The 27,481-nt window shown below is 42.9% G+C and overlaps 1 protein-coding gene across 1 annotated transcript in view; it reads right to left on the bottom strand.

Moving 5' to 3' along the window:
• CEP41 (centrosomal protein 41) overlaps nucleotides 1-27,481 on the bottom strand; it is a 1,035,505-nt gene that overhangs the window by 372,521 nt on the left and 635,503 nt on the right. Inside the window, exon 6 of the mRNA XM_044088672.1 lies at nucleotides 4,106-4,173. Within this exon, the coding sequence (XP_043944607.1) occupies nucleotides 4,106-4,173 (68 nt within the window). The remainder of the gene's footprint in view (nucleotides 1-4,105; nucleotides 4,174-27,481) is intronic.

Below are 27,481 nucleotides of genomic sequence, written 5' to 3'. Positions count from 1 at the left end.
ACCCATGTTAAAAGCTCTTGACATCAGAATGATGACTCTGCAAACATAAGCAAGTCATCTAAATAAGGAAAGATGTGAATGCCAGTCTGCAACAAGTGATGGATAACTGGGGGTAGATATTTTGGGATAACCATTGGAGCTGTAGCTAAATCAAGGAATAATGCAGAGAACAGATAATGTGACCCAGAAAAAAAGAGAACCCTAGAAACTTCCAGAAGCCTATGGCTACAGGAATATGGTAGTAAGCATCTTTTCGGTCTAGAGTTACCAAATAACTCATGAGGAATAAGAGGTAACAGGGTTCTATAATGTCAACATTTTCAACTTTGGAACTTTCACATATAAATTTAGCAATGAAAGACCTAGCACTGGTCTCAGAGTTCTCTTTCTTAGGTACCAGAAACATTCCGGAATAGAAGTCCTCACCTTAAAGGCACTGTATCTATGAATCCCTGTGTATGTAACAACTGAAGACTCTAGAAAAAAAATCCTGTTTGGTTCAGAGGGTGGGGAAGTATTCCCCTGAAAGGAGATGTTTGTATCTAGTGCCATCTGTAACCCTCCTGACCATTTTAACACTCAGACGTCAAACAATCTTTGCCAAAGGAAAATGTCAAGTGCCAGTTTTTGGGACAGATATGAAGAGATATTGGCCAGGCAAGAGGGATGAGGTTAATGGATGTTGACAGTCACTCTGTACTGTTGGTCTGTCCCCTTCTAAAAAGACCCCCATTTTTTTTATTGTTGTTACACTCTGGCCATCCCTTTTTTCCATTTTGTTTGCCAGGAACTGACGTTTTTTATTTTTTGGAGTAAGAGGTAGTCTGAATTAATTCCCCTCATTAATCATATTATTTGAGAACCCGAGTAGCAGAAGAGCCGAACAATACTTCTTTATCTAAAGCCGAATCCAAGATTTCAGACTTTATCCCATCAACAAACTTAGTTACATACCAAAGCATATTTCCAATACTTTAGCTGTGGAAGTAAGCCCTAGACACAGTATCTGCACAAACATACACACTCTTCAAAGCATGTTTAGATCCTTAAGAAAGGGAAGAAACAGCTTGGTTCAGTAAAATAATAGGAAGAGTGGAAGCCAATTCCATCAAACTGAACATATGATAAAGCATAAATTTATACATACATGTCAAGTAATTCAGAATTCTGATGGCTAAAGTGGAAGAAAATGTGCTCTTACTTATATGGTCCAACATTTTGTCATCCTTATCGCTAGGTAAAGGGTTGGTATTGAGGACCAGTCTGTTGCCAGCATGGAACACAGTTGAAATGGCCGCTGGATCACAACCAAAGTGAGAGAAAAGAATTGTATTAGCCTAATGTACCTTATATAGTTTATCTGCTTATTTAGGAAATGATAGGGTATCAGGATGAGTACAGGCAGCATTCAATACATCCTCTGAGGCTAGCTGTATGGGGGGATGGGAAATGAATGAGGTATCTATTCATTTGTAACATACATCATCTCCTCACCTCATCCATTTGTTCCAATAAAAATACCTCATTCATCCTGGCAATGGTCTGCTTAAAAGAAAAAATTTCCACAGGAGAATAAGAATTAAAGTTTTCCTTACAAAATGCTCATCTTGGGAATCTGCAGGAGAAGCTGCCCTATCTGTGTCAAAATCAGGGTCATCAGACCCAGTTTCCTCAGAAATAACCTTGCAGGGAATGCACACCTGTAAATGCTTCGGCATATTGGGATTTATTGCCTGCAATACCTTTCTAACCACGGTATGGAACTCATGCTTTAGCAGTAACAGCTTTTTCAGAAAAACTATTTTTTATTAACAGTAATAACTACTTCAGAAGAACAATGTTTAATGTTTTTTTTTTCCTCAATAAAAGTTCCAACAGAAGAGGAAAATTAAAGAAGGGATACTTGCCTGGTCCAATAGTCTCTTGCCCCAGTTAACACCAGCAAGAATCTCCCACTATCTCGCTCAGGTCCAGAGAAGACAGTTCTCATGCCAGTATCAGACACTGGAAAAACCTAATGGGATAAAGCTATCTCCTGGATCATGCCAGCAAAGAGCACAATAGAGGAAGCAGGAGATGTGAGTGGTCAGTTGAAAGACACTGACCATTACAGTTTCACCCATCCTCAGCTGATTGTGGACAGGGTCCATAACAGCAGCCAAGGACTCCTTGGTTTTGTCTTTTTAGGTACTGCAGGTGAAAAGCCAGCCATAATGGAGTGAGAATCCATGCTGTAACCAGAGAAGCAGCACCAACAGCACAATGCACAACTGGAGTGAGTAAGAAGGTAATCTGTCACTGTGTTCACAAGCAGCACACTTATACAAGCAACATTTTCCCTAGTCTCTTAATTTATAAAGAGAGAAACAGAATTCCCATCAGTACGTTCACACACACACACACACACACACACACACACACACACACACACACACACACACACACACACACACTACTGACAAAATCAAAATGGCAGATAGATTGTTACAAAGTGAGCATATGCTTTACACTGATGCATAGTTCCCATCTATTCATCCATAAATTTGTATGTCCCACAACATTCAAAGTTTATACAGGTAGTACACAATTTTCCACAAAATTGGACCAAAATACCTTAAACACACCTAAGCTAAAAATCAGTCCCTAACTGAAAAATACTGGGTTTCTTAAAGTGGAAATAGTGCTTTTAGTCAAAAAAAAATAAATAAATAAAAATAGATAAAATTACATTTTTCCTAAGAGGGCAATAATTTCTGAGTGGAGGGGTTCCTCAGAGACTTATCTGCCAGAAGTGAAGCTGCTAACCAACTTCCTCTCCTGTGACACCCAAGAAATGCTTCTTGAGAATAAGAAAGTGCTGAAGAAAGCATCAATCTGGTTGAATTCCCTCCTTGGGATTAGCCACTCAGCAGTCGGAGTAGTCAGAAAAGAACCCATATAGTTTAACTTGTTAACACCTATGTGGTGAGGAATGTCACACTTCTAGAAGACTACACACATCTTGTATCTCAAAGCATTTTTTTTTTTGAAAAATAAATTTCAAAAGCACAAGATAAACAAATGTAAACTTAAACACAAAATAATCACATGTAAATTATTTTGCGAATAAAAACATCTGTACAAATAGCAATGTTGTCAGTGAGTATTCCTTGCAGTGCAGTGATAATAGTTCATTCATAGTATTCCATAAATGTAATAAATTATAATGCACACAACCCCTAAAGTATGCTTTTCTAAATAATAAAATGTTCATATCTTGAAAACTATACAATCTAGACATATTTTTAGAACATTTTTGTTAACCAGACAACTTTTCACGACAAGAAATTCCTGTATAAATGTACATTTGAAATATTTACAGAAATATGAAAATGTATGTATAATTAATACAAATACTAGATGTCTCAAGACGTGCAACTTAAAGTGCAAACACCAAAGACAGTTTTCTTCATCATCATCTAAGGTTTCACCTGATGTCACGCAACAGTTTGTAAGTCGTTTGATTTTTGAAGTACACATGGAAATGTTGCTTATTTTCATAATTACTAGCAAACAAGTAGCAATACTTCCAGTAGTGTGACATAAACCAGCACTTACAGAGAACTGTCCTGTTTCCCACGTTGGTGATTCACACCATGTACCTCAATTAAATGTAGGTCTCTCAGTTATGAAAATACATGAACATAAATATGAAAAAAATGGCAGATTAATTTCTCCACTGAAGCAACTGCAGAGCATCCTAGACTAACAGTGTTGTTTTAATAACTCCTTGCCCTTTCTAACACTGTCTATTATTAATTGTTAGAGAAACTAGATCCAAAAAAGTTCTGAACACCATAAGGAGGTATGGGTATGAACTGGAAGTATACAAAAAGGTGTTATATGCTTGAGTGAGTTAAGGGCTACTGCAGCAGTGGAAATGAACACACAACCTTGCAAGCAATACTGAAGTATTATTATAGCTCCTGTTATAATGAGGATTTCAAATTCTAATCCACTCCACTGCTACTGTCATGATGCCTCTAAACTAATCAACATATACAGAAGACTGACTATATAAAACACATTATTCTGAGGGTTATACACACATCATGATAAAGGATACATACTCTAGTACTTCACTGGTATAAGGGTTCATTGTCCTTGACAACATGGTGATGGGATAACAATAAGCTGCAGAGAGATCAGAAGCAATAAAGGACATTAGTTAGCAACGAGATACTGTTTATAAAATTAATCCACAAATTAATACGTTTTCACTCAGCACTTATCCAGTTAAACAAGTATATATTTTAATGTGAATTGTAGTTTTTGTTTTTTCCTTTCACTCAAAGTTTATTTGCATTTATTTACCAAGCTGGCAAAGCCCCTTTTTCATTAAAGGCCCACGGAGAAGAGCTTCACAAAGGTTTACAATCAAGTCATCTTCTTAATCATAGCAACATTAGTAGAATCATAATTATCTGTTATCTGCTAGAGGTAGCTCTAGGATCTAGTATGAAAACATTCATACTTTAGTGAATAACATGAAGGCTTACTGCCAAGACCTCTGCCTCAGAACTCCACTGTCCATGGTTCACTCCTGACCACAGGTCAATGTATGCATGCTGCCTCCATGTTCTATTTGCATCTGAGTGGAAATTCTGCAGGTACACCTCATCCAACCATCTAAAATCCATTCTGATGGACTGGCTACATTATTCTATACACACACACGCACACAAACAATATATACACGTGTATTTACCCTTGTCCTTGTGACCAGCATTGTGGCTAAAAATTATTTTATTAGGACCAGTTCACTTAACTAATGAATAAAAAAAAAGACAAGGGAAGATGTAAAAGCCTTAACACAACAATTTAAAAATCACTGCAACAATATGAGACAACTGAAATACAGTTTTCTCATTAAGCACAGTGAAAAGTACTGACTTACGAGTGCTCATCATAAATGTAAACTCTGAGATGGCCTTCTGATGCAAGCCCTGACCATTAGAATGTCACCATTCTGTTGCTTTATCATTTAGTAAAATCTCTTCAGTATTCATACCCAGTTTTGTGGCATAGAAGGATAAAGCCCTTTGCGTCGCCCAGAAAATCTTGAGTTCGATTAGTGGTTTTGGCTCATTATAAATTTGGCAAAGAAGGAAGGGTGTGTCCATCTTGGGGGGTAAAGGCAGGATAGAGCAGGACATACAGGAACAATCTCTTGGAAGAGAAATGGCACTGGAATGGAGTCCATGGTGAAGACTTTCTGCTCACTAAGCTACTTTCTGGTGGTAACTCTCATATACACTAGCAGGTGGAAGGCATTGTGAATTCCCATTATGTTTTGAGTAAATATGGGAGAAATGAGAAAGGATGGAGTGCGTACATCAATGGTCCTTTCCAATGAAAGGGAAGATGCATTTGTCACCCATTATCCTAGGTTATGAAGGACACATTAGAATTATGGAAGAAAATACAGCTGTGTAAGGTACTTACAGCAACAAAAGATCCACAAGGAAAGGTCAGTGCAACCCTAAATCATAATACTTTGGTTTTATTTACCTTCTACTTTCCTGTTGCCTGAATTAATTTTTTTTGGTAATGGTTCTTCCCTGTATGAACCAGTGCAGGTCTTGCACCTTCAGAGGTGCTGACCCAGATACTATACCTTTGCTATAAAAATGCAAAATTGTTTTTTGCCTTTTTCCCCCCTTCAATCCAGGGTGCACTCAAGAGACAGCTTTGATTATGGAAAGCAATACACCAGTATTGACATTAAAGCTAATTATTAGTTTAAAAAAAAATCCAAACTAAGAAATATTTTTTCAGCTTATAATATTATAGCCACTATGTAACATTTTCAAGACAGGAATGAAGAGGAGGGAAGCCTGACTGTTACAGTAACCTCTCATGCAAGATGTACTGTTATGGCACATACCTGAAACTATCTTCTTCAGGGAGGGCCACTGTAACAATAAATCATATCTGGGTAGAATGACAAGCAATACCTGGTTACCCCTGGGAGATGGATATTAATAGTCTAGTACACACTTATGAACCTATGCCAACAACCACTAAGGCCTTTTTAAGCCTAGTCATGCCTTCCAAATCTCTGACAATTTCTAGTACCCTTGGTAGTATACAGTAGGGGCTTAGGAGATTAAATATTTGCAAGCAGGGGTCTGGGAGATGAAACATTTACAGCCTGCCTGTGTCCATTAGAGAGACAGGTGCCAAACCAGGGGTGAGTTTCCTGTTCCCCATCCAGCTGTCCAAGTTACACTTGAATTGGGTTAGGCAGTAACTCTGACTCATATGGATGGGGAACCTGTTCCAAAGAAGGGGGTGGTCACCAGGACACATACCTGTCTCTCCATCAGGTCCTAAGTTTTTAGAACAGGTAGTTTTGGTGCCATTTTTTTTTTGCAGATATGCAGGAGGCCCATCATAGTGGGGTCTGATGATGCCTTGCGTGCTGGGCATAGATCTCTCCTGAAAAGCCCAAAGGAGACAGAATATGAGGACAGGGTTTTGAGGTAGTCTGCATAGGACATATTGTTTAAGCCCTGTATTCTTATGGCGAGGAACCTCTGTGGATGTTCCAATTGTTGGATATGCCTGGTTAGGTACATACCAAATGGGGAATTGTACTCTATGATAGGTCTGATGAGTGCCAAATACAACGCAACAATAATCTCCCTGGACCTTGATGCCATTTTTTTAAATAAGTTGCACAACATAAAATGATTTCCTCACTATTGCAGCCATGTGGAGTTTGTGTGCATGTCCCAAAGTGACCAACTACTGGGTCGACTCTTAGGGGTGTGATTTCCAAAAGGATACTATTACCCATTTCTGGAAATTTAATTTTAATCCATGGCTCTGACACAAGTTGTCTGTGTCAGCCCTTGTTGAAGAAGGTACAGTTATGTAAAATCTTACCATAACAGTTGATTTCCATTAAACTGTTGCAGTATTCATCACCTCTGGGATCCCCTGTCAAAGATGACCCAACATCTGGCCAGTATATCAAAGCCTTTACTACCTAGGAGCATTGCAAGCACAGAACTTGAAGGTCACGTACAAACACTCCCAACCCAGAACTGAAGTCTCACAGAAGAACATGTACATCCAGAAAAAGAAGAACCACCTATTGGTCAGAAAGAAAATACCACCCATAATAAAGGGGAAAAAAACAGGGAGCAGGGGGAGTGAAGACTGCAACAGTGAAAAGGCAGACATCTACTGTTATGGTAAGATTGTGCACAACTGTGCTATGTCCCTTCCATGTCACTGCTGCAGTATTCAATACCTCTGAGTGAGTACCAAAACTATTGGAGAAGGTAAGGAAGATAAAGGCAAGGAGGAACCCTCCACAAATCCATGAAGGACAGCCTTGGCAAAACCTGGCTGTGGAAATAACATCCAATTTGTAATGTTTAGTGAATTTGTGAACTGAATACCAAGTAGCAGCTTCCAAGGATGGAGTTGGTGTCCAAACCCTTAAAAAAGCACCCAAGGAAGCCACTACCATAGTAGAACAAGCCCTAATAGAACCAGGCAACTGTTTGCCATGGAAAAAAACAAAAAAGGTTTGGAAATTCAAGAGGAGATGGTTTGTTTAGAAACTACCAAACCCCATGTCTTGGTATGAAAAGAAACAAAGAAAAAATGTATGAAAGTCCTTTGTTTTGTCTAAATAACTGGACTGTCTACACAAGGCCAAGGAAGACCCTTCTTGCTAGCAGAGAAGGGTAAAAAGGAAGGAAGCTGGATAGACTGATTAAGGCTCATTAACCACCTTGGGCATAAAATGAGGACTCATATGGAAAGCCATCTTGTCTGTATGAAAAAAAAAAAACAAAGAGGGACTGCCATCAAGACCTGGAGTTCAGACACTTCTAGTGGAGATTAAAGCAACCAATAAAACAGTCTTTCAGGTGCAATACTGCACAGCAGCATCAGCATTCTCTAATGGAATTCCAAGTCAGCTTTTGAAGGACAAAATTAAGATTCCCATGGAGGAGGAATGAGCTTTCTTAGGGGTCTGATATGAAGGACACCTTTTTAGAAATTGCCTGACCTCAAATCAGGAGGCCAGAGGAGGATTCACAGACAGGCAGAGATTGCTGGCAACAGAGCTTTGACTGACGTATATGCCAAGCCAGCACATAGCAGTTCACACAAGCAGGATGAAAAAAAAAGACAAGGGGACCCCCACTGAAAAGGGATCCTGGTGATGTTTAAGACACCAAAGGGAAAATTTCTTCCACATAGACATGTATGTTTTTCTGGTACTGGATTTCCTGGCCTCCTGCAGGACCCTAAGCACATCTTCAGAAAATTGGTGTTTGAAAGGAATCAAAACTCAAGAGTCAGTTGAAGTGTGGACAGATGAGGGTGAAGAACAGAACCTTTGCCCTGTGTGAGAAGGTCCATGCGGTCAGGTAACTTGTGATGAATGCTCCTAGCCAGATGGAATAAGAGGGGAACCAGTGCTGTCTGGGCCAAAAAGGGAGTCACCAACATGATTTTGAGCCCTTCTTGATCTTCTGAAGGACCTTAGGAAGAACAGGAAAGGGAGGAAATGCATAAAGGAACATTCCCTTCCAAGAGGTAGACATGAAATTCAAAGGACTTTAGATCTTGAACAGAATTGAGGAAGGGGAGGGCAAAGACATTCCCTTGAGGAATACCTCACTGATGAACCACATCCAGACACATCTCTGTGAAGCATCCATTCTGAAGGCTGTGTCCTGGACCAGCTGACAATTTGCCACAAGACTTAGCTCTGAAGCTATATAGACTGCCTGTAGGGGGGGGGTCACCTGAAATTGATGGCTATTTCAAATGCTTGAATGGTAGTCCATAAAGGTGGTAAGACCCCATGCCCCCTTGTTTGTTGATGTACCACATGACTTTGGTGTTGTCTGCATAAATCAAAGCAAGTGGAAAACTTGAAGAACCAAAATGAGAGCCCTCATTTCACGGAGGTTGATGTGATTTGCCCTCTGCTAAGGGGGCCAAAGGCCCTGAACCTTCAAGATGCCTGAACAGATTTTCCTCACCTCAGCTCTGAGGTGTCCATGAAGACTTCCTGGGTTGGCTGATGAGGTTAGAAAGGAACACCTGGACTGAGACATATCTGCTGAATCCACCACTGAAATTCCAGTTAGAGACAAGGGAGAAGAGGAACTAGATACTCTAGCAGGTGACAGTGCAGAAGCCAAAACTGATTTTAGATACCACTCAAACTTCCTCATACAAAGCCTGGCCCAAGGAAGCATTGGGATGGTACAGGCCACGAACCCCAGAGCCCTGAGAAACTCCCTGTCTGGAAGGGCAGCACAGGGGAAGCAGGAAAAGAAAATTTGTGAAAGGGGAAAAAAAATCTTGGAGGCTGGAAGAGAGACCAGCACTGGAAAAGTCTGGGTCTTGCAGCCTAGAAAAATGTGATCCTGAGATGGAAGCAACTTCTGAAGGTTGACAGTGAACCCCAGGCTGTGTAACAAAAGCTGGGTAAAGTGAAGATCCCGCAATAGCTTGGCTTGGGATGGGGCCTGAAGCAAGAGGGTGTGCAGTTAGGGAAATATATGAATGCCTCGAAGCCAGCCAAAAGCAGCCATTAGAACTAGGCATTTTGTAAACACCCTTGGTGCTGTTAAAAGCCAAAGGGCAAAGCCGAAAAATGAAAATGTCAGAACAAACAGAAACACAAAATTTCCTAAATAGCGGGTGGACAGGAATATGAAGGTAGGTATCCTTTAGATCCAGTGACACTAGAAAAGCAACAGAGGAAACAGTCTGAAGAAAAATCATTCTGAAGGATGACACTGAAGAGTAGAACAATAAAAAAGAAATGTTCATAGTTAAAGTCAGTTTCGCACTAGCAACAATCCAGTCATCAAATAATCATTTAACATCAGACAAAAATAAATACATTTTATCCAAGCAATATGTGATGCACATAAAACTTTACACACACCACATTCTAAATTGCTTTATAATTTAATGAGGAATGAAGTCCCCTGGTTGAATTACAGATGAATGAAGCGATTCAAACCCACCCTGTGATAAGGGGGCCATTGTCATTATGGACAAATCAGATTACTTAGAATGAATGTGTTTTTTGTCTGCTGTTGATACTTACAGAAAGATCACTAAATATGAGATTAATAAGCTTGTGAATAAATTTCATGATATACTGCATGATTATTTGATGACTGGATTGTTGAGTTATGATCTTTTAACAGTTTTTAAATGTCTCCAACCCACTTATTCCTTTAATACATGGTCTTCCTAACATCCATGACAACTTATCTTTAGCCTCTGATGCATCTGATAGTTTCTGGACATGGTTGGCTCAGACAACCACTGTCTATGTTATGTGGAAGAACAATTAAAAAGTGTGTTAACTGCAGCACCGGCTGTTTTGAGAGACACTAAACATTTTTTTGCATACACTCTAATTGTATTAACTTCTTTGAGCAAATTTCTGAATACTATATGGTAACCATGGATGTTTGTACATTACAAAAGATGAATGAACCAGCATGGCGCCATACCTCTCAAGTATACCTCATTAAGAGGAACGTACCTCATTTGGGGGTCTAAAAAACTTCATGATCCTCGAAGCTCCACATTGAAAGGCTGTGTCACACATTCAGTGTTAGGAATTGTTTAACTGATATCGATGGTAAATAGAAAAGAATCATATTAACTCATTACAAGATCTTTTTTTATAAGTAAAACCAGCATATTTTAACCATCCTATGACCTTCCTAGTTGAAGTTGTTAATAAGCTGTTAGTATGTATTCCACATTTTGCCTATTTGTTCCACATTATGAGGGCTGGTGTTCCTCACTTCAAAGATGGAAGGTTGAGAGCTACGCAGCACGCAGGCAAATCTAGTGATACACCAGCTGAGTCCAACATGAAAAAAGAAAAGACTGGAAACCAGGGCAGAGTGATCTGAAATCCTTTAATAATTCCAAACAATTTTCCAGGTGCACAAAGTGAACTAAAATCCTTTAATGATTCCAGGCAATTTCTATGTACGCATGGATAAAAACACATTAGTATGAATAAAAATTCACATTAATATAAGTCACATTAACAATGTGTGTGTGTGTATGAATATAGAACTGCAGATATACATACAAAATAGATGTAATCAGATAATACAGCCCAAAATATGCTGAAGTTAAGTCTACATAGATTCATGTTTAGCTTTGAGTATGGGTTTGAGAGAGGCTATGGCATCCAGCCCATGGATGACATGGGCCCTGAATCATAAAATCCAATTTAGTTCTACTATCTCAGTCCTAAGGATTATATGTTGCCACCTCAACCTGTATTTTTATTCATACGAATGTGCTTTTATCAATGCTTACCTGGAAATTGCTTGGAATCATTAAAGGACTTTAGTTTACTCTGTGTACCTGGAACGTTGTTTGAAATTATTAAAGGATTTCATCTCACTCTGCCCTGAATCCAATGATTTTTTTCATGTTTGTATTTTTTTATGATGGCAATTAATGTTTACAAAAGTTAGGCATAGCTATGGGCACAGCTTGTGCCAATAGGTACGCCAACTTGATACTGGCTCAGTAGGAAGCGGATTATGTGCTGAAAGAACATTCTTATTCTATATATATATATATATATATATATATATATATATATATATATATATATATATATGTATGTATACATATATATATATATGTATGTATATATATGTATGTATACATATATATGTATATATATATATGTATATATATATATATATATATATATGTATATATATATATATATATATATGTATATATATATATGTGTATATATATGTATATATATATATATATATATATAGATATATATATGTATATATATATACATATATATATATGTATATACACACACATAAATATATTAAATATTACAGCCAATTTGTGGATGATGCGTTTATGCTATGGGATGGGCCTTTGATGATGTTAGATGAATTTTTAAACTATCTAGGTAATATTGATTTTTTGAAGTTTTCCATGACTTTATCACAAGCACAAATTGAATTTTTACATGCACATTTGTCTAAGGATTGTGATGGTACAATTAACACCAGTTCATATAGGAAATCTTGCTGGCGAAACAGTCTTTTGCACTGTACCAATATGCATCTGGGACATGTCTAAGACTGTAATCAAGGGACAATGTTTGCGGACTCCTAGGTTGCACATTGATGAGAGCTTAGGTAATGCTTTTGAGACTTTGAAATGTGACCTTATTAATAGAGGTTGTTCATCTAACGAGGTTTCAGGATCTATCGAGCAAGTACATACTATGAGAAAAGGGAAAGCTAGACCTCATTTTTCCAATTCCAGTAATATAGTTAATGAACGTTTTGCTAGAAATAGTTGGGAATCCAATAGTGCAAGGGTTATGTTAATTTACTCCAATGATATTCATTTGGTGTCTAGAATAGTGAGGAGGAAATAAGAAGTTATGTACCTACCATAACGTTCCATGTTAGTTGTCTTCTTCTCGCCTTCTTTCTTGCTGGATGGGTTCGGAGCCGATCCTCGGCTCCGACTCAGCCAATACTAAAGCTCAAGAGCTAATTCCACCGGCTTGAGGCTCCCCTATATCCCACAATGCTAGGCGGTAACTACTCCGATCTCGTTTGATAGCTAGACCAAGCAATTCTAGTCGCCATAGCATGGAGAAGGGTAACCCACCTCTATATAAACCAGAGTGTAAGGTATCCCAGACCTAACAAAAAGGGGAAATAGACGTGGTAGAACATGTGGGAATGAAACTCTTCCAGAGGAAGATCACAAAAATGAATTCCTATCGGTCTGTCCAGGCTTGGGGGAAGGAGGGTGGGACGCAAGAAAGAAGGCGAGAAGAAGACAACTAACATGGAACGTTATTGGTAGGTACATAACTTCTTAATGTTAAGTTGTCTATCTCGCCTTCATTCTTGCTGGTTGGGACCGCGTCCCTAGCACCTTATCCCGGGTGGCCTATCGGAACAGACTCTTGAGAACAGTGGAACCAAAGTTGGCACGGTTTCTGGAGACCATGTCCAATTTGTAATGTGAAATGAAGGTATGAGGAGAAGCCCAAGTGGCTGCTGCACAAATGGAATCTATTGGCAGCCTGTCCTGAAAAGCTACGGATGTAGCTAATGCCCTAGTTGAATGAGCTCTAGGTCTTGAAGGTAGTTTTTGATGCCTGATCTCATAGATGAAGGTAATCATAGAGATGAGCCATCTAGAAAGGGAAACTTTAGTAACTGGAAGGCCCAATTTCCCTTCCGCATATGATAGAAAAAGCTGATCAGATTTCCTGAATTGTTTAGTCCTGTCTAAATAATATCTAAGTTGGCGGTGAACATCCAGAAAATGTAACTTTTGTTCCGACCTGTTGGAATAGTTAGGGAAAAAGACGGGGAGATCAATAGTTTGGTTTAGGTTTGTTTGAGAGGAAACCTTAGGTAAAAAGGATGGATTAGAACGGAGGTATACCCTATCTTTGTGAAACACTAAGTAAGGAGGGCGACTGCACAGAGCATGGAGTTCAGATACCCTTCTCACTGAAGTTATGGCTACTAGAAAAAGTGTCTTCCATGAAAGCAACTTCAGAGAACATGAAGCCGCTGGTTCGAAAGGGGGAAGAATTAAGGATGCCAGAACCAAGTTCAAGTCCCATTGAGGCGGGGGATCTTTGATTGGAGGTTTGAGAAGAAAAATGCCCCTTAAAAAGGCTTTGCAGAGCTTGTGAGCCATGATGCTAGACTCCGAGACACCTACATGATAATTAGATATAGCAGCCAACTGAACTCTAATGGTAGACGAAGAAGAGCCTAAATGAAAGAGTTCTGCTAGAAAGTCTAGAATAGACTGTATAGGTGCAGTGAAGGGATCTATATTTTTTGATGTTGCCCAAAAGGAGAAGCGTTTCCATTTGCTATTATAAATCTTCCGGGCAGAAGATTTATGAGAGGCTATCAAGATATCTTGGACCGAGCGAGATATTAAGGGAAGCCTGGTTAAGGTCGGAATCGGAGAAACCACGCTGTGAGGTTGAGAGAATGAAGAGATTGGTGCAGCTGGCCCGATTGGTGGGTCAATAGATCTGGCACTGGGTCCAGATGCCAAGGCTGCCCCAAAAGGTAACGATGAAGGAACGGAAACCATATCTGTCGAGGCCAGTAAGGGGCAATGAGGATCATTGTCACTCTCAAGGCGATGGCTTTCTGAATTAGTTGAGTTATCAGTGGAAAAGGGGGAAAGGCATACAGAAGTCCCCGGGGCCAATCGTGGACTAGAGCGTCTCTGGTGGGATGGCCTGGTAATGGGAAGAGAGTGAAGAAGTCGTGACACTTGCTGTTTTGGGGAGTAGCAAAAAGATCGCAGCAAGGCTGGCCCCATCGTTGGAACACTTCTTCCAGTACTGATTTCTTCAGAGACCACTCGTGGGGCATGAGAATTGCCCTGCTCAACTTGTCTGCAATCACATTGGACTTCCCGGGAATGTGCGTTGCTACCAGAAAACGCTGAGAAGAGATCGTCCATTGCCAAAGTCTGAGTGCCTCTCGACATAAGGGGTATGATCTGGTTCCGCCTTGTTTGTTGATGTACCACACTACGGACATGTTGCCCGTCTGAATTGCAATAGTCCCTGTGGGAAGAGAGTCGTGAAGGGCTTGCAACGCTAAAAGCACTGCTCTCATCTCTAAGACATTTATGTGCAAGTGGCACTCGAATGGTTGCCACGTGCCCTGGACTGTCCTGCCCTGATAATGCCCCCCCCCACCCGATCAGGGAGGCGTCTGTTGTCAACATGGTGACTGGGGGGGGGGGGTGAGTGAAGGGTCTTCCTCGGAGAACCTGAGATGATGTGATCCACCAAGACAGTTGATTCTTGCATGATTAAGTTATCAATATGGTATGGGACATCGGGAGCTGCTGGAAGGACCACTGAGTAAACAGCATCCATTGGAGGATCCTCATGTGGAAGCGAGTTAAGGGGAGAAGGGGGATAGCTGCTGCCATGAGTCCTAATACCTTCAAAACTAGTCTGGCTTTGACTTTGTTGCATTGTAAGAGAAGGTAAACTTGTTTGCGGATGTCTGACACTCTCTGCTCTGTAAGTCTGTCTGAAAGATTGAGTGTGTCTAATGTGGCACCTATAAAGGTAATAGATTGACAAGGCGACAAGGCAGATTTTTCGAAATTTATTGAAATGCCTAGAGCTTGGCAAGTTTGGATAGTGAAGTCTTTGGATAGAAGTAGTTGATGTCTGGTGGTGGCAGTAAGGAGCCAGTCGTCTAAATATGGAAACACCTGGAATCCTTGACGTCTCAAGTGAGCCGCGACCACTGCCATGCATTTGGTAAACACTCGGGGGGGCTGTAGTGAGACCAAAGGGCAGGGCACTGAACTGGTAGTGACTGGCTCCCAGCCTGAAGCGAAGAAATCTCCTGGAGCGTCTGTTCATCTTGATATGGTAGTACGCGTCCTGAAGATCTATCGAGCACATCCAATTGTCCTGACCCAAGAAGGGTAGAATGGACTGTAGCGTGACCATCCGGAATTTTGTTTTTCTGACATACTTGTTTAAGTTGCTGAGATCCAGTATGGGTCTCCAGTCCTCTGTTTTTTTTGGTACCAAAAAGAATTTGGAGTAAATTCCGGATCCTTGTTGGTCTGCTGGGACTGACTGGATAGCTCTTTTTGATAGCAGCTTTGAAATTTCTAGTGCTGCTTGTTCCCTTAGACTGGGTGGAATGTCTGGAAGGGATCCTTTGGGTTGGGATGGAATGGGAATAAAGGGAACTGTGTAACCCTCGGATATGATCGACTGTACCCATTTGTCTTGTGTAAGGGAAAGCCAGGCTTTTGGGTACAGGGATAATCTTCCCCCAACTGCCACCGAAGGTAGACAGCCGAGCAGCTCCTCAGGGATGCTGAAAGGGTTTATCAGAGAAAGTTTCTCTGCTACCCTGGTTTTGCGGACCTCCTCTGCCTCTAGGGCGGCGTCTATTGTTATTCCCCCCTCTGCCTCTAGAGGGGAATCAACCTTGTGCGTCAGATGACACTCCCTGGGTTTGTTTGCGGAACCACATTTTTCCTCCCCTCTGACCTTTGGGATAAGGCCTAGAAGGGGTAGAAAAACGGACTCCCACGGCAGAGAGAGTCTTACCTTCCACCTCACACCTAGTCAATGTATCCTTCACCTGAGGGCCAAACAAGGATGATCCATCAAAGGGGGAATTGGTAAAGGATGCCTTGAAAGGGTCCGCAAAGTTACACAGCCGCATCCAGGTGTGACGTCATACGGCAACGCCTGTGCCTGCGGCTCTACTCGCCCCATCCGCAACATATGAGATAAGCAGCATGGAGGAGTTAACGATGGAGTTCAGGGTTGCCAACTGTGAGTTCATTCTGTCTTGGAACCCCTCAGTTGTTGGATCCTTTACCTCTTCACTCATATCCTTGAGTAAATCTCTCTGGAGACGAGTGAAGTGACATAAGTAATTCAGTGACCGTATTGAAAAGGTCGCTGATGAGAACATCCGCTTACCGTACCTGTCCATGGTCCTAGATTCCTTATTAGGAGGATGGACAGGTACCGAAGGATCGGCTAACTCCTTCTTAGTGGCCGCAGCCACCACCATGGCATCAACGGAGACACCTTTAGATAAAAAATCTTTATCTCTAGGGGCAGTAATAAACTTAGACTGCCTCCTCGGGGTGGGTTCCACTGAATCAGGAGCCGTCCAGGCCTTCCTTGCCACCACTTCCATAAGGGGGTCAAAGGGAGGGGACACCCAGGAGGTAGAAGGGCGAGAGCCGAACGCCTCAAGGTACACTGACTCATCCTCTGAAGTGTTAAGGGCTGGCCAGTTCCCCCTCTGTTTCAGGATTTCAAGGATGTCAGCAAAGGAGACATCCTCAGAGGGGGATCGAGGGGAACCTTCAGATCCCTCTAAGTCAGTGTCAGATGTGATAGACTCAGGGGAGTCGATGTGCTTCCTCTTGCACTGCCTCTTCCTAGGGGGTTCTCCTACCGGGTCAGGAGAAGCCTCGGAAGAGGAGGAAATTCCCAATGGGGAAACTTGAGGAGTTGGCTCTCTGCGGTCTGAAGCAAGGGGGTGGGTAGAAATCACTGCAGGCACTGATGATGGAGGGGCTGACAGAGCTGACTGTGGGGCAGACACTGGTTCTAGCACGCTCCGCATGACCTCAAAGGCACCCCTATCGGGCAAGGCCGGAGGTACCCGCTCCGAAGAGACCAGGACCCCCCTGGCACTGACAGGGATGGCTCCGAGGCCGATGTCGGAGCCGAACTCACCAGCGCCGAAGCACCGAGAGGGAGAGCGGGGTCGGACAAGGGTCCGATGCCACTCGCCCCCTCGGAGCCGACGGGGGAAGCTCGGCGCCGAGATCCCTCCAAAGAGGAGATCGGAGCAGACGACGGAGCCGAAAGGGAAGGTATCGGATCTGACGCGCTGACAGTCATGGCTCCGATGAGCCCCGGCTCCGAGCTCAAAGGAGTCGGAGGAGGAACACATTGAGGGACAGAAATAGCCACCTACTGATGAGTCGGGCTATGAAGCATTTGGGCCAGCGCCTCGGACTTAAGTCTACTCACTACCCTTTGCAAATTATGGTCAGATAGCCTGGAAGACCGAGAGGAATGCGATCTATGGCTCCACTCCGAAAGAAGAGGGGATCCTGGTGCCGAGTGAACGGAGCCGATGGAGGGAGACCTAGATCTCTTTCTCGCAGGTTGCTCCGATAAGAGTATAGGAGCCAACTGAGTCTTATCAGCCTCGGCTCCGGCCGGAACAGAGGTAACAGTATGAGGCTTGGAAACATCGGCTCCAGCCGAAGCCAATGTCGAAGCAGTTTTGATGCTTCCAGAGGACGGCTCTGAAGCCGGCGCTGACTGTCTGGAAGTCTTAGAAGGCCTCCCGACACAGACTGGGTCGGGGGGCCTTCAGGCTTTAATAAGCCACGCAAAATCAATTTATTTTTGCGTTCCTGCAGGACTCTAGGGCTGAAACCATGACACACAGCACATGAGTCCTGCAGGTGCAAAGGTCCCAGGCAATACACACAAGAAGTGTGACCGTCTGTCAGAGACATTTTCTGACAGCACGAGTCACACTTCTTGAAGCCTGAGACCTTGGAGTCCTTAGACATAGTAAAGGCCTAAGTAATAAAAACACACACACACAAGCCTTTAAGAAAAATTTAAATTCCAGTCACACTGAAGGACTAGGAAAAGGAGGGAAAGGGGCCTAAGGCCTAAAGTTAAAGGGTAATAAGGGGGGGGGGGATTATGGGCAAGGGAGGTGAATCTATTCAAGAAAAATGACAATTAAAACTAAAAATTATACTAAGAAGTAATAGGGGTCTAAAGATTGTGAAAATAGAATAATTTTTCACTAACCTGCCAGAGCCGGTAGAAAAGCACCTCGTCAGCTAAGCGGCAAACGAGATCTGAGTAGTTACCGCCTAGTATTGCGGGATATAGGGGAGCCTCGAGCCGGTGGAATTAGCTCTCGAGCTTTAGTATTGGCCGAGTCGGAGCCGAGGATCGGCTCCGAACCCATCCAGCAAGAATGAAGGCGAGATAGACGACTTAACATTGGCCAATAATAAGATTAGGAAAGCTGTAGGTGACCAACCTGCTTTTCTGTTTTAAGAATGGTCTCTCCCTGAAAAGACACTGTGCCCATGCTACGGCTCTACAAAGCATACTATTATGGGATCGGATAAACTGGGGACTTATCCTTGACGCAATTGCAAAACTTGTAAATATCTGAAAAAAATTTTTTTGCACATCCTATTTCTGACAGGAAATACCAACCTAAATTGTATGGTGATCGACAGATTTAGACTGTTTGCAATGTTTGCACATATTTTTATGTTGGTAAAACCAACAGTTCCCTTAAAGAGAGAATTTTAGAATATTTAAGTGATATACGTGGACAATCACCATCCAATGCACTTGCCAAGCATATCTTCAAGAATAAATCTCATAGCTTTTGTTTTCTTGTTCTGCAGCTAGTCCACAATTATTTAAGAGGGGGCAATATATCTAACAGTACTGAAGTTCAGGAGATTAAATGGATTACTACTTTAAAAGCTGATACGGCATATGGCCTAAATGGCCATATACCTTTAAATCCAGTCTTGAGAAATCGAAGGTTGTTTCATTAATCTGATTTAATCGCTTAATTATTTAACTAATGTATTTTGCTTTCAATTTTTATACTCTCTATGTACATATATCATGATGACGATGTTTTTGTTTTATGGTTTGAAGAAGCACAGTTTTGCGTGAAAGTGCTTACCTACGTATTACAATATTGTGCTTTTAGCCTTGGTGGTTCATCTCTCATTTATTTTTGGATTGTTTACTTTGAGGAAAGTGTTTAGAAACTAAAGATCCAGGAGAGGTTTCAGAGACCTGCCTTTCCTGGGGACCAGAAACATTCTGGAGTAAACCCTTGAACCCATTTCATTGTTTGGAACTGACTGAATAAGTACCCTGGTCCAACAGACCCTGCAACACCCCTGTAAAATGAGGAAGCTGTTGGAGGTTGAGGATACTGGAGAACGTAGGAAGCGTTTTCCAGGACAAAGTAACCCTACCTGATAAGGAACAGAACCCAGGAGTCTGTGGTGATTTTTTGCCGACAGAGAAAGTCTGAGGAACAAGAGAACTTGACCAAGAGGAAGAGGGGACAAAGTCAGAATGCTGCAGACTTAACAGGAAAGGATGACTTTTGGGGCCTAGGTGTTTTGAGTAGGATTATCAGAAAAAATGTGCCTAGAAGCCTTCTTACCCTTGGAAGACTTTCTAGGCAGTCTACACAAAAAGGCAGTTTCAGTAGGATAGTTTCTCAGAAACCTGGGAATGGGAGAGAGAAAGATGCGTTTCAAATCTTTCATGACCTTATCCCGATACTGCACAGTCAAACAGCTCTGCCACAACAGTGCCAAACACATTTTGGTTATCCAGAAGGTTTGCCTCAATATTATCTGGTAGGGCTTGAAGGTGAAGCCAGGAATAATGCCTCATTACAGAGCCAGAAGCAGCCATCTGACAAGAGGCATCAGCTGCATCTTATCTGTAATTTATAGAGATAGGCAACTTGAGAAATGGAACCAAACAACGGCAAAGCTGAAGCCTTACCCTCAGAGTCAGGCATAGCAGATATACAATTATACCAATCTGGGAAAGAAGAAATAAAATATATCCTGTCATACAGGCCTTGTGATTTATAGGTTTACATTTAAAACCGCGTATTGCAGAAGGGCAAACAGAACATTTCTAAAAGGCAGTCTGCAAAGTTTGCAAACGCCGAACGGAAAAAGGTTTGAATGTGCAATGAGCGAATGCGCAATGAGATTCGCTTATTGCACATTCGACATTCTGGAGTGGATTGCACTATAGTGGGGATCGGCAAATGGTTCCTTTCCCCACTGTAGTGCGATCTCGGAGTGAGAATAATAAAATAGGGGGGTGCAGGGGGGGGTTGCCCCCCTGCTTTACACTTTGTTTTTTTTTTCTTCGACATTAATGTTCAAAAAAACAGCGAATCTGCTTTTCGATTTGCTGTTTTTCGAACATTAAGGACTGTCGACATTTACAGTTTTGTGGTTTTGAGTCGCTCATATGAGCCCTCGAACCACTGTGATTCGCGGTTTTAAAGGTAAACCGATTTATAGCCCTAAATGCTAAAGTAGCATAAGTCAATACTTTCTTCACAATCCTCTCCATAGCTCTACTATCCTTATCAGATGGAAGGAGTTTAGAAAAGGCCAACACTCTAGATAGCTTATCTGTAAATACAGAAATCATAACTGGATCAGAAGGGCATTTATATCAGAATTATCAGGCACATGGCACCATATAGAACCTGTCAGGCTTCATACATGCTGGAAGCTGAGAGTCTGGGGCCAAAGAAGCAACAGAGAAACTATCCAATAAAGCAGCCAACATAGAAAGGACAGCAGAAGGTTTAAGAGTCCATTTGTAATAACTCATAATACCTTTCTGTTACCCAAGAGCAATCCTATTTAAAATGCTTCATCATACGCAGGACTGTCTCTTCAAAGGATAGTTCCTCCAAAGGAGAATCAGGCCAAACATATTCCTCATCTGATTGATAGCCTAAAGGAGAAAGCAATTGACATGAGAAAGCAATGGAGTCAGCATCAGAGTCAGAATTCTCATCCAAGGGACTCGAGGGTCTGTTGCCCTTTTGGGGATAGAGAATCTATAAGAGATGCAGGAAGCAACCCCAAGGAGGTTTTAAAGCCATCAAGGCACTGAACAAGCCTTGTGGGAAGTCTTGCCATTCCCTCTGTGTATCCCTGGCAGCTGGTACCACATGCTTAGTCTTCTGCCTTTTCTTTAAAGGGACATCCACCTTGACAAAGCGTTGATGGCTCAGACCCCTGCTTGGCTTTGATCAAGTTATCCATAACAAGGATCTGAGGAGTCCCTTTAGGCCCCTCAGACAGCATCAGTCGTGGTTCCCTGCAAAGTCTACTGCGGACATTTGCGAGTTCTCAGAGAATGTACTAGAAGCCAGTTCTGTGCAAGCTTCCAAAGAGGTAGCAGCTGAGGAAAAAAAAGTGTTATATACTTACCATAACTTGGCATCTGTGCTATCCTATGTCATTATTCCTCACAGCAGGGTCTTGGATCAGACATTGGATCCGAGCCGGCAATTTTAGCTTAGAGAGATCCAAGGCTCAAGCTCCTCCCTCTCCCATAATCCCCTGCTGCCCTCTAACCCTCATATTGGGTTTGCTAACAAACAGTATCGCTATGACCCAAAAGGAAGAAAGGGAGAGAGTCCCAGACCCACAATACTCCCAACTTCCTCAGGAGATCCTACAGGGAAGGGGGACGGTGGGAGGGAAATGTGAGGAATAATGACATAAGAACACAGTTGCCAAGTTATGCTAAGTACATAACTCTTTATCTGATGTTATCCATGTCATTATTCCTCATAGTTTGGTCACAGTCCCCAGCTACAATCTACCCTGGGAGGCCTCATGGAAGAACATATCGCAGTACTGTGGAACCAAAAGAAGCCCTGTTCCTGGAACCAAATCGAGATTGTAATGTGATATAAAAATGTCAGGATTAGACCAAGTGGTGGCAGCGCAAATTTCATCAATGGTGAGTCTGGCCATGAAGGCTGAAGAAGTAGTCACAGACCTAGTAGAGAGAGCTCTAACCTTTCCAGGAACTGCAAGATGCTTGTTGGTGTAGACTAGAAATACAGCTGGAGATTCATTTAGAGATGGGTAGGCCCATGCCTGTTTGGAGAAAAGGCCATAAAAAGTTGGTCTGATTTGCGAAACTCAGTCCTATGCAGATAAAATCACAATTGCCTGTGTACATCCAAAGTATGCAGTATGTACTCTCCTTTATTGGAATAACTGGGAAAGAAAACTGGCAAATGAATACATTGGTTCAGACTGGATTCAGTGGAAACCTTGGGCAAAAAGGATGGATTCGTTTTAAGAGACACACGGTCCTTGTGAAAGACCATATATCAGGGAACAACAGAAAGGGCTTGCAGCTCAGACACCCTCTTAGCTGAAGTTATGGTTACTAGGAAGGCCGTTTTCCAAGAAAAAAATTAAATCACAAAAAATAGCAGGCTCAAATGGGCTCCAACTCAGAGACTGTAGCACTAAGGAAAGATCCCAAGGAAGCGACGGATCCTTAACAGGTGGTCTTAGAAGAAAGACACCTTTCATGAAGGCTTTACAGAGTCTGGTAGAGAAAAAGAAGGTATGTACCTACCATAACGTTCCATGTTAGTTGTCTTCTTCTCGCCTTCTTTCTTGCTGGTTGGGTTCGGAGCCGATCCTCAGCTCCGACTCGGCCATCTTCTAAAGCTCGAGAGCTGTTTACTGGCTCGAGGCCACCCCATATCCCATGATGCCTGGCGTTAGATACCCAGATCTCGTTTGCCGCTTCTGCTGCGAGGTTGTCTTACTGGCTCAGGTCATATATTTTCATTGCTTTATCTGTATTTTGCTAAAACTGTTAGGGCTTGTTAGTGTAGATTGTTAGTTGTAGTTACAACCTTTCTAAATACATCTTTGTTGTACCTATAATTTCTTACCTGAATCCCTCCCCTTCCCTTCAGAAAACTCGTTTTAGTTAGAGAGTTTTCCCCTCCCCCTTCACGTAGGTAGCTGTTTAAATTAGAGGCTAACCCTTTCCATTTTCTCTTTAAAAAAAAAAAAAAAAAATTAGTATTTACCTAGTTTAGTTTTATTTGCTTGTGGGTAGCATAAAATATTGTTAGTTTGGCTGTTTTTTGGGTGTGGTAAATTTAGTGTGTGTGTTAGTTATCTCCTTTTGTTTGTGTATTGTTTTTGGTGTTCCAAATTCTTTTCAGGGATGTCCAAGGATACCAAGGTGTCCGGATTCAAGAAGTGTGACTCATGCTGTCAGAAGATTTCTCTGACAGATGGTCACACTTCTTATGTCTATTGTCTGGGCGCCATGCACCTGCAGGACTCTTGTTCGGTTTACCATGCCTTCAGCCCAAGAGTCCTGCAGGAGTGTAAAAATAAGTTAATCCTATGGGGTTTTCTTAAGCAGGATTCACCGGCTAAGGCTCAGCCCATGAAATCCTCTAAGCCACCTAAATCTTTGGCTCCCAGTTCGGAGCCATCGTCGGGGGAAGCTGTTCCTTCTGCCTCGGTTCCGGCCGGAACCGATGTGCCTGCCTCCCAGTCGGTCCCGACTCGCACTTCGGAGCCATCGGGAGTCGAAAGAGATCTAGATCTCCCTCCCTGGAGTCGATACGCTTGGCTCCGAGGTCTCCTCTGCTCCAATTGGAGCACAGGGCTCTGAACTGGTAATGACTGGCCCCTAACCAGAAGTGAAGATGTCTCCTCCAGCGCCTATCTTAATGTGATAAGTAGGTGTCCTGGAGATCCACTGAGCACATCCAGTTGCCCTTGTGCAAGAGATGCAGAATGGATTGAATAGTGACCATCCAGAACTCTGACTTCTTGACCAATAGATTCAACTTGCCGAGGTCCAGAATAGGACGCAGGTCCCTGGTCTTTTTTGACACTAAAAAGAAGTGAGAGCAAATTCTGAATCTTTGACTTGTTAGGACCTCTTGGATGGCTCTTTTTTGAAGTTGTACAACTTCCTTGAAGGCCAACTCCCTCGGGTGGGGTGGTATGTCAGAGATACCTTCGTATAGGAGGGGGTTGAAAAAAAGGGAATGAAGTAACCCCTGGAAACAATGTTTAACATCCACTGATTGGAGGTGATGTTTGTCCAGGCTAGTGGGTAAAGGGAGACCGTCTCTGGACTGCCACCAGGGCAGGACAGTCTGGCAATGCTTCAGAAGCGCTGAAAGGGCTGCTCAGAAAAGGGTTCCCTGGAGACCTGATTTTGTGGACGGCTCCAGCCCCTACGGCAGAATCTGCCGTTGAATCCTCTCCCCTTACCTCTGGAAGAATCATCAGAAGCAGTCTTTAAGGAAGACTGTGACCTACAGAACCACATCTTAGCTCCTCGTTGGGTCTTAGAAAATGACCTCAGAGGAGCAGAAAACTTGATCCCAACCAAAGACAAGGTCTTTCCATCCTGCTCACTACGGGTTAGAATTTCTTTCACAGAAGGTCCAAAGAGGGTGGAGCCATCAAAGGGGGCATTGGTAAAAGTTGCTTTAAAGGACTCCACAAACCCGCATAGTCGTAACCAAGCATGTCACCTTATAGTTATGCTGGCACTAGCCGCTTGACAGGTAGCTTCCACTGCACTGGAAATTAGCCTCATCAAGGAATCAGCGAGGGATGTTAAGAGTAGAGAACTTGGGAGACTCCTTCTTGAGGTCCTCCTCCGGCAACAACTCTGTAAGAGAAGTGGTGAGTTCTTTGACCAAGTCCATTTGAAGGTGGGTGAAGTTTCCCCAAGGTAATTAATTGCCCTCAGTCCAAAGGTAGCCGAGGCAAACACACGCTTCCCATGTAAGTCAAACGCCCGACACTCCTTGTTCGGGGGATGGAACATGCAGCTCCGCTAGCTCCATTTTAGTGGCAGTGGCAACCACAATAGCATCGACTGGGACTCCTTTGCTCCTAGAGAGTCAGTCCATGGGAGGGCTAAGGATCTTGTCAGCTCACTTAGGTGTTCCACAGGGTCGGGTTCCTTCCAGGCCCTGTAAGGGATAAGATCCACCAACTCATCAGTGGAGGGTGGCGGTTTACATCTAGGAAGTAGATGGGCCTGTCCCAAACAGCTTCAGAGACACGGACTCCTCCAGAGACGGGGTTGGAGAGACCATCCTTCTTTTTGCCTCAGGCTCTCAAGGATGTCCCCAAGCAAGAAGTCAGGCAGAAAAATGGGGGACCCGTCTCCTTCATCAAGGTCTGTGTCCTCTGTGAGGGAACTCCATGGGGGTCCAAGTGATGACTCTTGCACTTTCTCCACACCCAGCTTGCAGTCATCTGCAGACTTAGTCAGTCATAGCCCACTGGTTTTGGCCTGCATCTCAGAGAAGTATATCCCGAATAACAAAGGCCCGAAGACCGATCCCTGGGGTACACCACTCGTTACGGGTCTACTGCTTGAGGTGGCTTCCCTTATTTTGATTAGGTGGGTTCTGTCAGTGAGCCAGTTTGCTACCCATCTGATAACATATGAATTGATACCTAGGTCAGAGTGTTTGCCTACTATGCCCGAGTAGGGAATAGTGTTGAAGGCCTTGGCCAGGTCAAGGTAGGTGGTGTGCACCGTCTTCCCCTCATCCATGGCTTTGGTGACTGTCTCAAAGAAGTCGACCATATTTAACAGACATGACTTCCCCTTGACAAAGCCAAACTGTGTGGGGTCGAGTGTTTGGAGGTTGCCAATGTCCCTGTTAATGAGGTCCATGATAATCCGTTCGAAGGCCTGGCAAATCAGGCTAGTTATGCTGATGGGTGTATAATTTCCCGGATCAGTGGATGCTCTGTGGAATAGACTCCCTCTCCACCTGAGGCAGAGTACCTCATTATTCCTTTTCAAGCCCAACCTGGAAAACTGGATGGGAAACCGAAAATACATCCCTGGGATTCCACCCGTGTCCCTGCTGGACAGGAGCTTTGGCTGTTTTCTTATTTAAACATGGGGTAAACTCTTGGCTAGGCTTATAAGGGCCTCAGGGCCAATAGCCAAGTAACTTCCTATGATCCAAGAGGCCCTGAATCTGGCAGAACAGTCCATGAGTCAGGGATCCGAGATAGCCTGGGCTGGGGTCGGATCTGATTCAACAGTCTAGGTTTCTTAGAAGCCCTCCTCTTGGGATCAGAAGGGAAAGGCTTGGCAGGGGAGACATATGGGCCCCCTGAACCATTTCTTTAAGTAAAAGCTTATTTTGGTGTTCCACCAAAGCCATAGGGTTGAATGTGGCACAAACATTGCATTCAACCTCCAGGTGGGGACCCCCTAAGCAATACAACCATTCCTCGTGAAAGTTGGAATTAGGCATCTTCTGACCAAACGAGGAGCATCTTAAATGCCAAAGGTTTCTCAGACATGCTAAAAAAAGGAAGAAAACTAGTGACCAAGCTGACTAAACCGACAAAGGGAAAAAAGGACGCTAAAATCCTGACAACTATCACTACCAAACGGTGAAAATAAACCCAGTCAGACTAAACTTAAGCTAATTCCAGCAGAAAAAAAGTTAGAAAAATCACTTCTCAGTGATGGCCAATGGACCACGTCCGTAGTGGGGCATGGCAAAAGAGATCTGAGGGTTAGAGGGCAGCAGGGGATTAAAGGAGAGGATCTGTCTAAGCTAAAGTTGCTGGATCAGATTCAGTGTTGGAGCCAATACCCTACTGTGAGGAATAACGACATGGATAGCATTAGATCCAGTAGCGATATTGGATGGTCTTCCAGGGTCTCATCTACCACAAGAGAGACGTCTGGTGGAGGATGGACAGCACCTGACTCGGACCTAATTTTCTTGGCCATTTTTTAAGTGATTGCTGCACCTTGGGGCAAAGTGGATTCTGCCATCATACCTTGGGCCAACAACTGCAGAAGTTGGTTCTCAAGAAAAATGGAAAGGGAAAAAAGACAGCTATACAAAGTCTTTGGTACAAAACCCTGACAGACGGAACACTGAGTGCGGTCATGAGACACACCTAAACATATAGAGAATCTGCCTCCCACACTGACATTTCCCTTTCCTGGCTGACATACAACCCATTATAAAAAAATAAATTAATAAATAAAATTGAGAGAGAAAGAAAAAGGAAAGTACAGTTGTGTACACCTACCATAAATGTAGATGTTCGAGTGTCTTCACTGTTGCAGTCATGACTGTAGGGTTCTCCCCTGCCGGCAGGCAGCCCTCGGTCGGCCAGAATTCCAAAGTCTGGGTCCGGCATCGGCTGTTCAACCATGCTCCCTGACGTCAGAGCG

This window comes from Protopterus annectens, chromosome 11.part0, assembly GCF_019279795.1.
Source record: "Protopterus annectens isolate FY-2018-M chromosome 11.part0, PAN1.0, whole genome shotgun sequence".
Taxonomy (NCBI): Eukaryota; Metazoa; Chordata; order Ceratodontiformes; family Protopteridae; genus Protopterus; species Protopterus annectens.
Note: the sequence above shows the minus strand (reverse complement) of the source record. Positions and strands in the feature narration are given on the sequence as shown.